Here is a 16,003-nt window from a genome sequence, read left to right on the forward strand (position 1 = left end):
TCATATTTCAACCCAACATGTTCGAATTCCATTAAAATATAAAAATATTTATAATTTAAATTTAATTATGAAAAATATAATTTCAATATTTTATTAATATTTAAACAATAAAACGAGCCGAAAATCCGAACTGAATCAACTCAAGGACGGGCATATAATATTTTTGAAACTAAACCACAACCGGACCAAACCCGTAGACAGTTTAGTTCTTAGTTTTCAAATTTCAACAAACAAGTTATTCAGCTGACAGTTTCCGTCAATTAACCATTACCATCGTTAGCTGATGATGACAAGACTATTATTTATCCAAATGGCGATATATGGGGACTTCTATAAGTAATTTAAAAATGATAAAGAAAATTAAAAGATTTAAAAGTATGGCAGATTAACCATTGCGTCAAAGCTTTTCGGACCCCCCCCCCCCCAACCCGCCCCCCAAAAAAAGGGGAATAGGAGAAAAGATAAACAACCAAGCAGGTGTTTCAGAGTTGCAATCTCATTAAACATCATCGTATCCAATTGTTTGTATATAAAGAATAACAGCATTTTACAAGCAGCACATGGGCTGCTTCTCATAATAAGGTCAATGAGATTCCTTGAACACTCTTCTCAAGACATCAAATGCAAATGTACCTCTATACCCTGTTGTCATGTCTATATCATCTTTCACCCCTAAACAACAATAAACTCTAATGATAATCCCATGCTTTATAACATAATCTTTTTTTAAGAAGAAAAATAGATGCACTGTAATCTATGACAAAATAGACAGAAATGAAGAGAAACACACTACTAGCTCTCGAAATATCTCAACATCCATATCAAAAGCATACTTTTAAAATAAATGAAGAGTGAGAAGATTTCTACTAGCTGCTACACCCAAATGCATCAATACAATCAACAGAACCACATAGCCAAGCGTTAAAAAGTGCGACTTGATGAATACTTCAAAACGTGGTAGGGACAAGAAGCCAAACTACTAGGCTATAGTCACTCACTTCCCCTTGAGCACCATCACCTAGGTTATTTATTAATTGAACTAGTCTGACTTACGATGCTGTGCAAGATCAAGTACGAAGCATAACTGAAGCAGCGGAAACATTAATACAAACACTGTCCAAAAGCAAATTTATATTAAAAGAAAGAGTTATTTACATTGTTATTCCGAGGTGCATTCTGCATAACACCCAAGTAATACACTGAACATTTGGATTATATAACTATAAAAATGAACAAGACAATAGTAAAATAATAGACATCTTGAATCTTTGTCATTAGCAACACTTCCACACCTTTGAACACTAACATTAATTTATTCATAAAAAATAAAATCTTATCATAAGACCCAGTAACTTCATAAACAAGGGCAATGGTTCCTTAACTATCCATATATTGTGCTCTAATGCTTAGAATATCTATTTCCGGGCAATGCTATTTCCTCGAGAGAACAAAAATTATAGACATCCCACTGGAGATGGCCAAAAAACTAACCTGGACACACCAACCTTCCTATAAAATTTATATATAAAAAAAATCCAAATATTCTCTTCCTCCCCTTTCACACTCCCAACAGAATCAAGAGTTTTTTTTTTTTTTAACTCCTTAGTTAAAAGCAAGCCAAAATTACGAAATATAGATAAAATAAAACTTGAAACTAGAGATGGCATCCAAAGCAATTACAGGTCTTGGGAGTGAAGGAGCAGAAACCAAAAGGTCTGTTTGGAATGTTGCAATTGATGGCATAGCAACAAGGGGATGGCAAGCAAACACCTTTCGCTCCACCACAGCATGTACAAGCAGCACATATCTGGAAAGTCCCCAACTTTCTTCTGCTTTCATTAAACATCATCATCTTCACCATCTTTTCGTCCACCAATGGAACCAGTTCTAAAGACTCATTTACCTTCAAATCAAGAAACCGACTTTAAATATATAAAAAATAGGCAAAAAGCTCAAATATTGGACATGAAAAGCAAAGGGATCAATGCAATACAAACCAAGGTTTTTTTTTTACTTACTTGGGTAGATTCATTGTAATTGAAGACATAAGCTGAAAAAACCAGAAATAGGAGAAAAAAAGAGACCTCGAGAGGAGATTTCATGTTTCTTGAAGTGGGTTTCGGGTTTTGTGATTGACTGAGCAGGTAGTAAAATGAAAAGAGGTGGAAAAAAGAAGAAAAATTGATGTATAAGAATGTGAAAGGGGTTTTGTAAAGGACTAATAGAGCTATTTAAGTTTGATGTGCAAATCATAAATGAAAAAGAATCGCTTTTTTGAATACCTTTATCTGGTGGTGCTCATTTGACGGCATCTTAAATGAGATTTTACTATTTAGCTTGGAGGAGAGGGAGGTGGGAGAACTCACTGGTGGAATGTTATAAAAATTGAATGATGATGGATATATATATATATATATATATTTTATTTATTCAATTTAATAATAATTAAATAAAAATTAATTAAAAGGAAAATTATAAAAGAAAAACTTATATGTCAAAAAAGTCGTAAAAGTCGTTAAGAAAATATAAAAAATAATTAAGTTATTATATTAAATTTGCACCTAATTAAACTTTCATTAACGATTTTTATAATTGACCACGTTGAATTAACGAAAAAAATCATATAGTGACATGTGGTAACCTATAATTTAATATAATTTTTTCATAAAAATATTAAAAATCATAACAATTATAACAATATATAATAAATATTGAATATTTAAAATATTAAAATTGATATAAACTTATTAAAATTATAAAAAATTATAAATATTATAAAAACATAAAAATATCTAAGAAATTATAAAATTTATAAAATTAATAACATTTATTTAAATTTATAAAAATACATATGAGAGTTTTTGAAAATAATAAAATATTATAAAAATATTAAAATTGATATAAACTTATAAAAATTATTAAAAACAATCATAAAAACTTGAACTAGACCGGTTAGCCCGAAATCAACATGTTTGGAGAAAGCCATTAGACCGGTTTATCTAGGAACCGAGCGATTAAACCAATTTTTATTTTTTTAATACTTTTATCAAATCAAAATTTCATTATCCAATTATTCGCATATGTTAGAATGAAATATTCTAACCAAGGTTCCAGAACCGGACCAGTGGTTGAACCAACCAAGCCATCAGTTTACCAGTTCGAGTAATCTGTCCAGTTCAATTAAATAAAATATTAAAAAAATAAAAAAATAAAAACATCTTAAGAAAAGAAATATTGGTTCAACCGGCCTATTCCCAAGTTAACCGGTCTAATGGTTTTCTTCGAACCGATACGCTTACTGAATTCGGTCTAATTGGTCCAACTGGTTGGTCCGGTCTAGTCCAATTCAAGTTTTTATGATTTTTAATAATTTTTATAAGTTTATTTTAATTTTAATACTTCTAATACTTTTATGATTTTTATAGAATTTTAATATGTTTTTACAAAATTTTAAATATTTTACATATGTTCTATATTTTTATAATTTATTAGAATTTTTTATAATATCTATAATATTTTTATAATATTTTATAGGTTTATATCAATTTTCATATTTTAAAATATATTTTTAATATTTAGTAATTTTTATTGTAACATCCCAAATTAGGGTCTAGTCGGAACAGTGGTTTCGACACCACAAATCCAAAATAGAAATAATCATTTTATAGATGTTATGAGGTCCATGATATATATGCATGCATGTGTGAAAATATCGATGAGAAATTTTACCGATAAAGTGTCCAATTTAGTTATTAAGACTAAATTGCAATAAGTGAAAAACATGTGTTCTAGTTGATTTAAGGGCTTAATTGTGACGAGATATGAAATTTGAAATCCTTATTTGGAAATTAGACCATTATATGTCATTATGGACAAAAATGGACATAAGAAGGATAAAATATCAAAGTTATAATGGAAGGGCATTTTGGTCTATTGGTTAATAAAAGAATTAAAAGGGAAAAATAGTAATTTGTGCCCATCTTCATCCTCCTTGGCCGAATTTCACAAGAAGCCATAGCTAGGGTTTTTTTCATCTTCCAAGCTTAAAGTAAGTGCATTCTAGTCTCGTTTTTAATGTTCTTTATATTTTTGAAATCCTCGTAGCTCGATTTAGCTATTTCTACCTTTAATTTGAGCTAGGGTTTATGTTCAAAAACATACCCATGACTGACATGCTTGTGCTTTGATGTCTAATGGAAGGATATGGAGGTTTGAGGTGTGATAAACAACTTTTACTAGGTGGTTTTTGGTGAAATTGATAAAAAAGGACCTAATTGTAAAAGTTGTAGAAACTATGTGTAAATGTGTGAATAAATGAAAAATGTGGGTTGGTATAAAAGGGAAAATGATTCGGCTAGGCTTGAATAATGAGAAAAATGGGTATTTTTCATTTTACGAGCTTAGAGGCAATTTTATAATTTTGTAAAACTTTAAGGGCAAAATTGTAATTTTTTCATGTTGTGATTTTTGGACTGAAATGAATAATGCGTGTATTAAATAAGCTAAATGTACTATTATAGATCAAGAGGAATGAGGGATAGACCTTGACCGAGGAAAAGGCAAGGTTGTGGACTAAATCGCAAATTTGTCATATTTTGCACTGAGGTAAGTTGTGTATAAGTAATTCAAAAACTCCAATATTACGTATTTAATATTTGACATTATATGATACATGTATGTATGCTTTAATAAAAATTGACTTGTGATGATCCAATGGAAATTTAGTGATAGCCTCGTGTCTCAGAAGCTCGGGTGACCCAAAGGAATACTTAGGACTTGGATGTCGAGACACTGTGCTAAATGTGCCTGTGTGAGACTATGTCTGGGACATGGCATCGTTGATGATATATGTGCCTGTGTAAGACCATGTCTGGGACATGGCATCGGCGATGATATGTGTGCTAGTGTAAGACCATGTCTGGGACATGGCATCAGCGATGATATGTGTGCCAGTGTAAGACCATGTCTGGGACATGGCATCGGCGATGATATGTGGATTCATGTAAGACCATGTCGGGGACATGGCATTGGTACTTTAATTGGTGTATGACAATCTCGAGTGTCCTTTAGTATTCCGATGGTTCAATGGGCCATTCAAGATGTTGGGTTAAGAAGTGGAGTGATATGAGTAAGAATGTATGGTACAGGTATGTACACAAACCTCATGAGTATTGAACTCGATTCATGATGGGAAATTTAGCATAAGTAGAAAGGAGTAAGATAAGCTTGATGTTTAATGACATTTACTGTCAATTTTGACTACGTTCATGTGTGTAGTATGATATTGTGGTGATAACTGATAATATGTTTAATCCATGAATATCTTAACTTATGTTGTTATTTATTTACATGCAACTTACTAAGCCCTGTGCTTACCCATCTCTCCTATCCCTTTTTTTTAGCATCGTCAAGCTAGCTCGGGGATCGTGGACGTCGGAGCTTGAGTCACACTATCAACAAATCTTTTGGGGTATAATTAGTTTACTACATTTAAGTATGGCATGTATAGGGAACTTAGTATTTTGTATATGTGTCATATTTGTTAGCCAAAGTGATGGCTCCTTTTTGTATATTATTCCATTTTGTATATGGCCATGAAATATGGCTCATATTGATTATTGGGTTGAAATCCCTAAATATTGTTACATGCATGAGATGTGTTATTACTTTTGTGGTCAGTTCCAAATGGTTGATAAAATGTGAAATTTATGTTTGATGGATAAATGATGCCAATTGGTATGGTCAATATATTAATAAAGGTAAAGAAATGTATTGAATGAACTTAACAGGTCAAGGAGTCCCAATTAGGTAAACTTGATATGAATTTATCATGCATGAGTTAAAGCTATGGATGTCTAAGTAACCCTTTTATGCCATGTTAACCACCATTGGCATGTGAGTGTGTGTTGGGGTTATTAAGGGTGACAAGAGGGCTTGGAAAATAACTTCAAAGTTGTCCACACGGGTAGACACATGGGCATGTGTCTAGGCCGTGTGCGACACACAGTTAGCCTATGGGCGTGTTGTAACACCCCAAACTCGGCCCAGACGTTATGGCCGAATCTGACGTGCCACATTGGAGTTGAAAACCCACGTTCCGTTTTAGTGTTTTAAAACCATACATTTTATTGAGTTAACAAAGTGTATGGAAGCCGGGCACCGGTAGGTATCCGAGACAGAGGAGGTGAGCCATGAAGGTCGCTAAGTACCAAGCTCTTTAATTGGATCCAATCCTAGACATGCCCACAACCATAGCCACACTTTGTTATATCGAGTTTAAATTTGTTTAAGTGGACGTCTTTGATAAATCGATTAATCGTGGTGTTGAGATATTTTGAAAACAAGTACCATTTTGAAAACACGTCCTAAGTCTAGCCCATTTGAATAATTATTAACCAATTTTTAAAGTTATTAAAATTAAAATAATTCTGAAAAGAAATAAAAGGAAAGTTAAAATTGGCCTTATTACAACCCAAAAATAAATAATAATTAAAGGAAATTAAATGAAAACCAACACTTCTCAAAGCCATTAACCACTAATAGCAAACATTTAATTGTTTCATTTCATTGCACAATTAAATACCTATATACAACCTCCTTACGGACCCCCACTCAAGGCCCAATACTTCTAGGCCCAAATTGGGTGTTACAATTATACTCCCTTAAAGAAATTTCGTCCTCGAAATTTCCAACTATCAACTAATCAGTATTACTCAAGTCAAACCTCTATGCTTCCGCTACGCACTCTAATTAAAAATAATTCTTAGTACGACCCGAACATCTAATTACCAAAGTAAAGAAACATTTATCAAGCACGCATACAATTCAGTAACACATATTTAAATAAAATAAACTTGGCGATCCCGAGCTCGATGCTCCTTGGACCCACATCTAAGACATGCTCCTGTCTTCCTATGGCATTCACCGGATGACGTCCGTTGCGATCTTTGCAGATTGGATAGTTTGGCCGTGCCTTAACATGTTTCACAGAACGAGGCTTGGTTTTCTAAGAACTAGAATCCTTCCTTTTTCTTACACTCCATGCACCCTGCTTGAAGCGTTTCCCTAATTTCCTTAAGTTTGGTATCCAATACTTCCTCTACCACTTTCCTTACTAACTCGGCCAGTGCCTCAGCACCATGCTCCGAGTTACCGCAACCAAGTTGGTAGACTTTGCTTACCCTCGAATCCATATCAATACTCTACATTACCAGTACACATATCAATTAACTACAAAGATCTCAAAAATTTTACTATTTATTCATATGTCTTATGCAGAGATAGTATTTTAAAGTTTCTATTTTCACGTAATCATAGCCTAGCTACGATCTCGGTATTCTAGAGTTTTAGGGTTGCCCTAGTCATAATGTCATGATATGGTCTCAGTTCTATCTACAATAATATCTTAATACAAGTGTAATATGAGGAACTGAAATACTTACAGACTTGGTGCCGGGGATTCAGTGCGCCACTTCTTTCTCAATCCATTTAAAACTCGAAAACCATATTTTTTATCACCGAAAATAGAAATTTAAAAACTTTGATTTGAAAACACCCTTTATTTTGAAACTCTTGATTTAAAACAAAAAACTTGGACCATTTTAACATATATACTCATAAAACATCTTTAAAATGAACTTTTCAAAACCATTTCCAAAATACCCTTCTTAGGCCTAAATTTTTGAAAAATTTTGGACCCGATCCACAGCCGAGTTGTTGCAACTTAGCTCTGATACCACTAAATGTAACACCCCAAACCCGGCCCAGACGTTATGGCCAAATCTGACGTGCCACATTGGAGTTGAAAACCCACGTTCCGTTTTAGTGTTTTAAAACCATACATTTTATTGAGTTAACAAAGTGTATGGAAGCTGGGCACCAGGTAGGTATCCGAGACAGAGGAGGTGAGCCATGAAGGCTGCTTAAGTACCAAGCTCTTTAATTGGATCCAATCCTAGACATGCCCACAACCATAGCCACACTTTGTTATATCGAGTTTAAATTTGTTTAAGTGGACGTCTTTGATAAATCGATTAATCGTGGTGTTGAGATATTTTGAAAACAAGTATCATTTTGAAAACACGTCCTAAGTCTAGCCCATTTGAATAATTATTAACCAATTTTTAAAGTTATTAAAATTAAAATAATTCCGAAAAGAAATAAAAGGAAAGTTAAAATTGGCCTTATTACAACCCAAAAATAAATAATAATTAAAGGAAATTAAATAAAAACCAACACTTCTCAAAGCCATTAACCACTAATAGCAAACATTTAATTGTTTCATTTCATTGCACAATTAAATACCTATATACAACCTCCTTACGGAGCCCCACTCAAGGCCCAATACTTCTAGGCCCAAATTCGGGGTGTTACACGTGTAGTCCGGCCGTGTGTCCCCTACACCCTAGTTCTACAAGTCAATATGCATGGTAGTAAACACACGGGTAGAGACACGGCCATGTGTCTCAGCCGTGTGGAGGACACAGCCTTAGGACATTGGCGTGTGCCCAGGCTGTGTGAAGCCTGCACCTTAAATGCGAAAATTAAATTAGCCACACGGCCTAGTGTACGGGCGTGTGACTTGGCCATGTGATATTAAATTTATGCTGACGTCATAAATAGAGAGTTACACGGCCTGGGGACACGGGCGTGTCCTTGTGTCCACACAGGCGTGCGACCCTATTTTAAGAAATCTTTTTTTAAAGTTCTCAGTTTAGTCCTGAACTGCTCTCGATGTATGTTTTGTTCCTCGTAGGCCCACATAAGGGACGATATACATGTTCTAGAATAAATTTTAATTTTGAACGAAATTTTATGGCCCGATTTTGTATAATAGTGTATGCTCAAGTCTGGTAATGTCTCGCATCCTGTCCTGGAGTTGGACACGGATAATAGGTGTTACATTTATATTTTTTAAAATTTATTTTAAAATATCTAGTAATAAATTTATCAAATCAAAATTTCATTATCCAACTATTAGCAAATGTCAAAATGAAATATTCTAATCAAGGCTTTAACCACCACCAAACATGCAAACATTTGGACCAGAAATACTGCAGTAAAAAGATAAATAATTAAGTATTGGTGTCCACAAGCATACGGGTGAAATTGTAATATAGTGAAGTGTTACAACGTAACACTCCGAGAAGTATTCTGAAGATCGTGTCCAAGGGAGGTTGAATTAAACTAAAATTCATTTTTTCTACACTAACTAGACAGTATTAACCTAAAATTATAGTATGCAAAACCTAATCAAATTAAGTAATGAAAATAACATAAAGTAAAACTAAATAAGACAAGTTGACAATCGAAATTAACTCAATTAATTAAGTAGCAGATTAACTCATGTCAATGTTCCTAACTAACTTCAAAATTTGAATTTTAGCGAATTAACTATTAACTAACTAGTTATTACCTTTCAGCCTCTAACCAATTAATTAATCGACCAATACTTACTTATCTTTCGATCTTACTTTTTTTGACTTGGATAAATTGTGATTACTTGGTAAATTTATCTTTCGACCTCATTTATCCTAAATTACTTCTTAGGGTCGTCAATCCTAGGGTTTAATCATACATAATTTAAGCAAACTAAGTCAAAAATAAACCCTAATTATTTTGTTAATTACTCTCACATCCATTCATTAATATTATCCAACAGGGTAAAATTGCAATAAAAATTACGAAATTTGTTATCAATCGCTCAAAATTTGCATGAATTATCAGTCTAAAAGTACTAAAGATAACTCTATATTCCAGAGTAATCAGAACGTTATCCAATAATCGATTCGAGAAAGGGAACTCAACCTTCTGTGTCGGGATTTCATGTTTCTTTCTAGTTTCATTAGCATTAGCTATTGTCGCACTATTGTCACAGTACAATGTGATAGCTTTTTTCGTACCAAGAATAACTTCAAGATTCGTAAGGAACTTTCGAAGCCATATTTGCTTCTTTTATAGCGTCAAAGCAACCACATATTTGGCCTCCATACTGGAGTCAACAGTATAGCTCCGCTTGACACTTCTCCACCGAATGAACTCGTCGCCTAGGATAAAAACATAGTCCAATGTCAATTTCCTCGAATCCCTACACATTTGGAACTCATGATCAGTATACTTGATAAGAATAAGATCTCCTTTTGGATACACAAGTATATAAGCTCTCGCTCTCTATAAACACTTGATTATATGCTTAACTGCTCGCTAGCGTCTTGGACCTAGATTAGCTTGGTATCTACTCACCAACCCCTCTACAAAACAGATATATGGACGTGAGCACAACATAGCATACATGAGACTTCCTACTATATAAGCATAAGGAACCTTTCTTATGTTTTCTCTTTCTTCCAAGAAAACCAGAAACCATAAGGGGATGAAGCACATTGCTAGAAAATATCATATCATAAAGGAGGCAGTTGTAGATGGAATCCTGGATATGGTCAAAGTCGAATCCGAACAACCTTACAAACTGTTTTCAAAGATTACTTGTGAGGGATTTTAAGAAAAATGTGGAGAGAATGGGAATATGGAATATGACTCATTTACTTCATTAGGGCATATGGGAAACTGTTGGATTTCGTGCCCTAAGTGTAGTATATTCGTTTGTATACTTATAATTTTTTCGAACAGATTGATTAATAATTTTTTTATGGATTACATTAATATTATTTGTATAATGTCATCATATGGTTTTTGAATCTAAAGCAAATATTAGCTCACTCGTTGTCCAATGATTAACTAATATTAATTGGTATTACGTGGTCAAATCATAATACGAAAAGACAACTTATTGTTAGATCGTCAGTACACCTTGTGGCTCAACGAAAAAATATTCCGATGATCATCAACCAAGGATCCAAGTATGAGGAATGAATAGGGTTGAAACAGGATCAGAAATATACCTTTAGCGATCTGATTTCTTTCGGGGTGCCAATTCTAAGCCACAACAAAATCGTCTTAGCCTCTACATAGTCCACCTAGTTAAGCACGAACAACAAAACCTTTTGTACTTTTTTAGAGAGAATTCACATTAGCTGCTAGACCTCTTAAATTTTTCAGAGAGAATATCAACTTCCATAAATATTAACTTTAGAAAGTAGTTGCGAATCGTATTCACTAGGCGATATTGTCCACCAGGTTTTACTATCTGTTAAGCGATACAGTTTGCCAAAGATGTATGTAGGAGTGTATAAGCCCAACGTATTTGCTTGAAGTCTGTTCGTTTTAACCATAGGGTGTGACCTTGTAGGTTCTTGTAACATTAGTAGTAATACTAGAACATTTCTAATGTTACAACTAATGAGTGGCATCTAGCAATGTATCATTGCTACCCAAGTTACAAGAAGTTGTGATTTGACATAAACTTTTTGTGATAAACTTTTCATGTATTATATCCTTTTATCATTTATATCTAGATTGGACACAAGTCATGGTATAGTCACACTTGTATAGTCCAATATCATATTTCTTAATATTTTGAGTAGACTACAATAAGCAAACAAGTGTGATATCTCATCTTACACTTATTTGAGCATGACCATGCATTTTTAGTCTCACTCCTTTAAGTGGCGCCTATGATATTACTCCTATTATGTAAGAGAGATAAATCCTATCTTGATCAATCATATCCCACTACATGGATTATGGTATATCCAACAATAACCTTTATAGTACAACCTGTTAGGGTAGACATTTGACTGTATCAAAATACAAAACTCACGATGTGGGGACAATGGTGATCTCAAGTCCGAGGATCATATACATGGTTATCACTTTGAGTAGTGTTTCTGACTGTTACATAATAATCCAAGAAACATACTTAATGTAGGTCAGGTAGTATATTGGTCTTTAACACATACTCATGTATTAGTATGTGTGGATGCCTAAAGAATTAGATTCATGTATTTATTGGAAGGAAATCCATGTTCTTACTAGTTGATCATGATCACCCCATGGTGGCTTGATTTAATGGATGTGGGAATTATTGTTGCAACAACTTACAAATGTTTTTCAATGTTTAATGTAAGAAATATACATCATCTTAGTGTATATCGTAATGTTGCAAAATGCTTTCAAACATTTTCCTAATACAAAGATATTAATATATGAATGTTTTATTTTTAGTTTGAAAACTACAGCAACTCCCTTATTGAACATACTCATTGAAAACAAACTGAATAGAAATAACTATAAGGAATGGAAAAAGAACCTGATAATTGTTTTGAGCTATGGGAAACTTAAAATAGTTCTTGATAATAAGTGTCCACCGGCCATTCGAGCTGAGGCTAGAAAATGTTGGGAAGAGTCTGATGGGATAGCTTATTGCTATATGCTGACAATGTAACACTCCTAACCCATATCCGTCGCCGGACTAGGGTTAAGAGGCATTACCGAACATATCTGAACATTTCACAATCATTTCACTAACCATAAATCATACATTGTCATAACACAATCAAATGTCATCTCAAAGTCCCTTAATTAGGTCAAATAGACCTTAAACATACTTTAGGAATAGGTCGAGACTAAACCGAGCACATACAAAATTTTTCAAAACTTAAACATTTTTCAAAGTTATAAAGGTTGCACGCACGTGTGAGCAGGTCATGTGCCTCACACGGCATTAGACACGCCCGTGTGTCTAGGCTGTGGAAAAATAGGGCATACATATTGACTTGCCCACACGGCCACAAGACACGCCCATGTGCCAAGCCATGTGAAAGTTAGGGAGGCTACTAACTTGGGTCACATGGCTAGTCACACGTCGTGTGTCTAGCCTGTGCTCGAAACTAACTTGGCCACACGGCCTAACATACGCCCGTGTGTGTGATCATGTGGTTTGCCCAGGCTTATTTTGAAATGGCCATTGAGCAATACGACTGAGACACACACCCATGTCCCAGCCTGTGTGGGAAAAAATAGGCCATTTACAAGGCCATAATGCCACCCCTTAAGGGTCCTCCCTCCAATTAACAAATAGGCATCAATTGCATATTAAATTTTCAACCAATTCATAACCAAAACATACAACAATCATACCATATCATTATCAACCAATCTAATGCTTAATAACCATACCAAATTATGCCAAATCATAAGACAAAATCATATCTAAACATTTGTTTCCTAACTTCATTTCATTTCATTCATTCTCATGCCAAAATCTAACCAGATTCTAAAATAGGCAAATATCAAAAACTTACCAAATTGACTAACTCTCTTGGTCATCCATAACACATCACATAGACATTATTGAATCACATAATTCATACCAAAAACTCATTCGTATATACAACCAAAACCAAGACAAATCACATGGCTGGATATACACATTGCCAAACATATTTACAAATTTCTAGCCTATACATGCCATACTTCAATATATACATTTTCAAAAGGTACCAAAATAGAGTTTGATAGTGTGGTGATGATCCTTGATGATCCCTGAGCTCTAGTAGCTTTGATATCTATAAAACAGTTGAAAACACACACAAAGTAAGCTTTCCAAAAGCTTAGTAAGCCATATACAAATAAACTTATCACAAATCATAACTATAAACAAATAATTTGTATGAATCATGGCATAACTCAATGTCAAGTTCATATTTCTCATTTAGCTCAAATAATCATAACCATTTGCTCATATGTTCATCACATTTCCACATAATACAAACATATTACATATGTTCACACATACATGCATATGCTTACCTTTCATTCTCAATCTTAACATACATTTCAAACGTACTTGAATCGGATACATGCTCACATAGTCATATATTTTCTCGGAATGCCTATTGAACCGTTCGGAATCAATAGGATACTCGGATTGTAACACCCCTTACCTGTACCCGAGACTGGGACAAGGTACGAGGCGTTACCAGACACATACTCAGACACTTTCAAAAAATACAGGTTATAGAATTTCATTCTAATTTAAAACCGACCAGAAAACATCATAGTGTCCCGATTATGGACCTACAAGGTCCAAAACATACATTAAAAGTGATTCGAGACTAAATCAAGAACTATAGAAAATTTTAGAAAAATTACTAGGGTTATACCTCACACGCCTGTGTGGAGGCAAAGCACACGCCCGTGTGTTTAGGGACACGCTCGTGTGTCCCACTTGTGTTGAATTATTTGGATTTGTTTTTAATTTTGAACCTATAGGGATTTTTACAAGGCCAAGCACATGCCAGTGTCCCTGGCCCGTGTCCCTCACATGACCTAGACACGCCTGTGTCATCGCCCGTGTTCAAAAACCAGGACATTCTATTTATGACATCATTATTTATTTTGAGGCACACGCCCGTGTGCTAGGCCATGTCCTCCACACAGTTGAGACACACGGCTGTTTCTCTACCCGTGTGTTTACTACCATGAAAACTGACCTAAAATTTTAAGTACAAGGGACACATGGCCAGGAAATACGCCCATGGGGCTGACCGTGTGTCACACATGGCCTAGACACATGCCCGTGTGTCTACCCATGTGGACCTTTTTAGGGCTATTTTCCAAGCCTTTGGTCACCCTATTTCATTATACACACTTAGAGACTTCAATGGTATTTAACATGGCCTAATTATACTCTTAAACAACCTTGACATAAGTCATTGCATGTTAACCTCATCTCATCGATTTAGTACATGCTAAATTATCCTTTTCGTATTAGGGATTAACATAGCACATTTTACAATTTACATTTAGGCCATATTATAACCATATACCATTCTTTGCTATGTCCACTCTCAAATTATTAGGTCCCATTTCAATCATCCATTCATGATAAGCCTCATCATCATATCTCATGAAACATTTAAACATAGACATGCATCATCAGTAGGTTTACATCCTACATCAATATGAGCTATATCTCATGGCCATATACAAAAGAATAAGTATACCATTTAGGCCCTTACATTGGCTAGCCAAATGACATATATAACAAAATAACCAAAAATCCTATACATGTCATTAAACAAAATAAAAGTATCTATATACCAATGCAGAACTAGTCGATAGTGTGTTGATTCTCTAATTGTCTTCCAATCTTCATAAGTCCACGAGCTTTGTAAGATAGGGAAAAAAGAAAAGGGTAAGCATTTATATGCTTAGTAAGTCCAGATAACTGGAAAGTAAACTTACCGGTTAATTAGCATACAACCATATTTAGGCAATAATTCCAACAAGCATGAAATAGTTTCCCTATCACATACACTCAATCATCAAGTTAGTCTCATAACAATACATCATGTTATTAGTCTTAAATGAGCTCATCAGTTCAATATTTCCTTTTCTATTTCTCATGTTAATCCCGTTAAATTCCTCGAAAATCTCAATGGATAGCCCAATTACGTCAATTTATACAAGTGATCGTTTCAAGAACGCACTCCCGTGAACCTTATATCTTACAGCAGGATTACCAGTCCAGGCTAAATCCTCCGTATTAGCAACTCATAGAGCAATATCTGTAACACCCCTTACCCGAGACCGTCGTCGGAGTCGAGCACGAGGCGTTACCTGACTTAACTTACTAATTCGGGGCATAAAATTTGCTTTTAAAATTAATTTATTTACATTCATTCAATATGTCCCTAAAAAGGGCCCTCGAGACCCTAAAACATGCAATTGAAACGGTTCGAGACCAAGCTGAGAACACTAAAAATTTTCCAAATACTTAGACAAATCAAAACATTTATTTCATTATTCCTTATAAAACTGCCCACCTGCATCATAGTCACTAAATAAATAATAACTCGAGTCAAAAAACTCAAAATTTAAATTCGTGAATTTTCCCTGAAACTAGACTCATATATCTTCTTACTAATTTTTTCCGAATTTTGGTCTAACCAATTAGTACAATTTATTAGTTCTGCTTTCCCTATTGCCTTCGTTCGACTACTCTGACCTCTCCTCACTACAAATCAATTTTCCCCTTGTAATGTCGTTTGTTTCTCTTGAAAGTAGATTCACTGAGGAATCTAGAAATATAAACTATAAA

At 34.3% G+C, this 16,003-nt stretch overlaps 1 protein-coding gene across 1 annotated transcript; it reads right to left on the reverse strand.

Annotated features, from left to right (window-relative positions):
- Window positions 1–509: 509 nt before the first annotated feature.
- LOC108463215 (uncharacterized) lies at window positions 510–2,391 on the reverse strand. The gene is made up of 3 exons (XM_053024633.1): window positions 2,283–2,391; window positions 1,681–1,903; window positions 510–672 (listed from the first exon to the last, which is right to left on the reverse strand). The coding sequence occupies exons 1-3, from the start codon at window positions 2,310–2,312 to the stop codon at window positions 584–586; spliced, it is 342 nt and encodes a 113-aa protein (XP_052880593.1). The 5' UTR covers window positions 2,313–2,391; the 3' UTR covers window positions 510–583.
- Between the last annotated feature and the right edge of the window lie 13,612 nt (window positions 2,392–16,003).

Source organism: Gossypium arboreum, chromosome 13 (genome assembly GCF_025698485.1).
Source record: "Gossypium arboreum isolate Shixiya-1 chromosome 13, ASM2569848v2, whole genome shotgun sequence".
Taxonomy (NCBI): domain Eukaryota; kingdom Viridiplantae; phylum Streptophyta; class Magnoliopsida; order Malvales; family Malvaceae; genus Gossypium; species Gossypium arboreum.

Coding starts and splice junctions, on each gene's coding strand:
- LOC108463215 (XM_053024633.1), bottom strand. CDS start 2,312: ATGCCGTCAAATGAGCACCACCAGATAAAG. Junction 1,904..2,282: donor ATGAGCACCACCAGATAAAG/GTATTCAAAAAA, acceptor CTTGATTTGAAG/GTAAATGAGTCTTTAGAACT. Junction 673..1,680: donor CTCCTTCACTCCCAAGACCT/GTAATTGCTTTG, acceptor ATTGTTGTTTAG/GGGTGAAAGATGATATAGAC.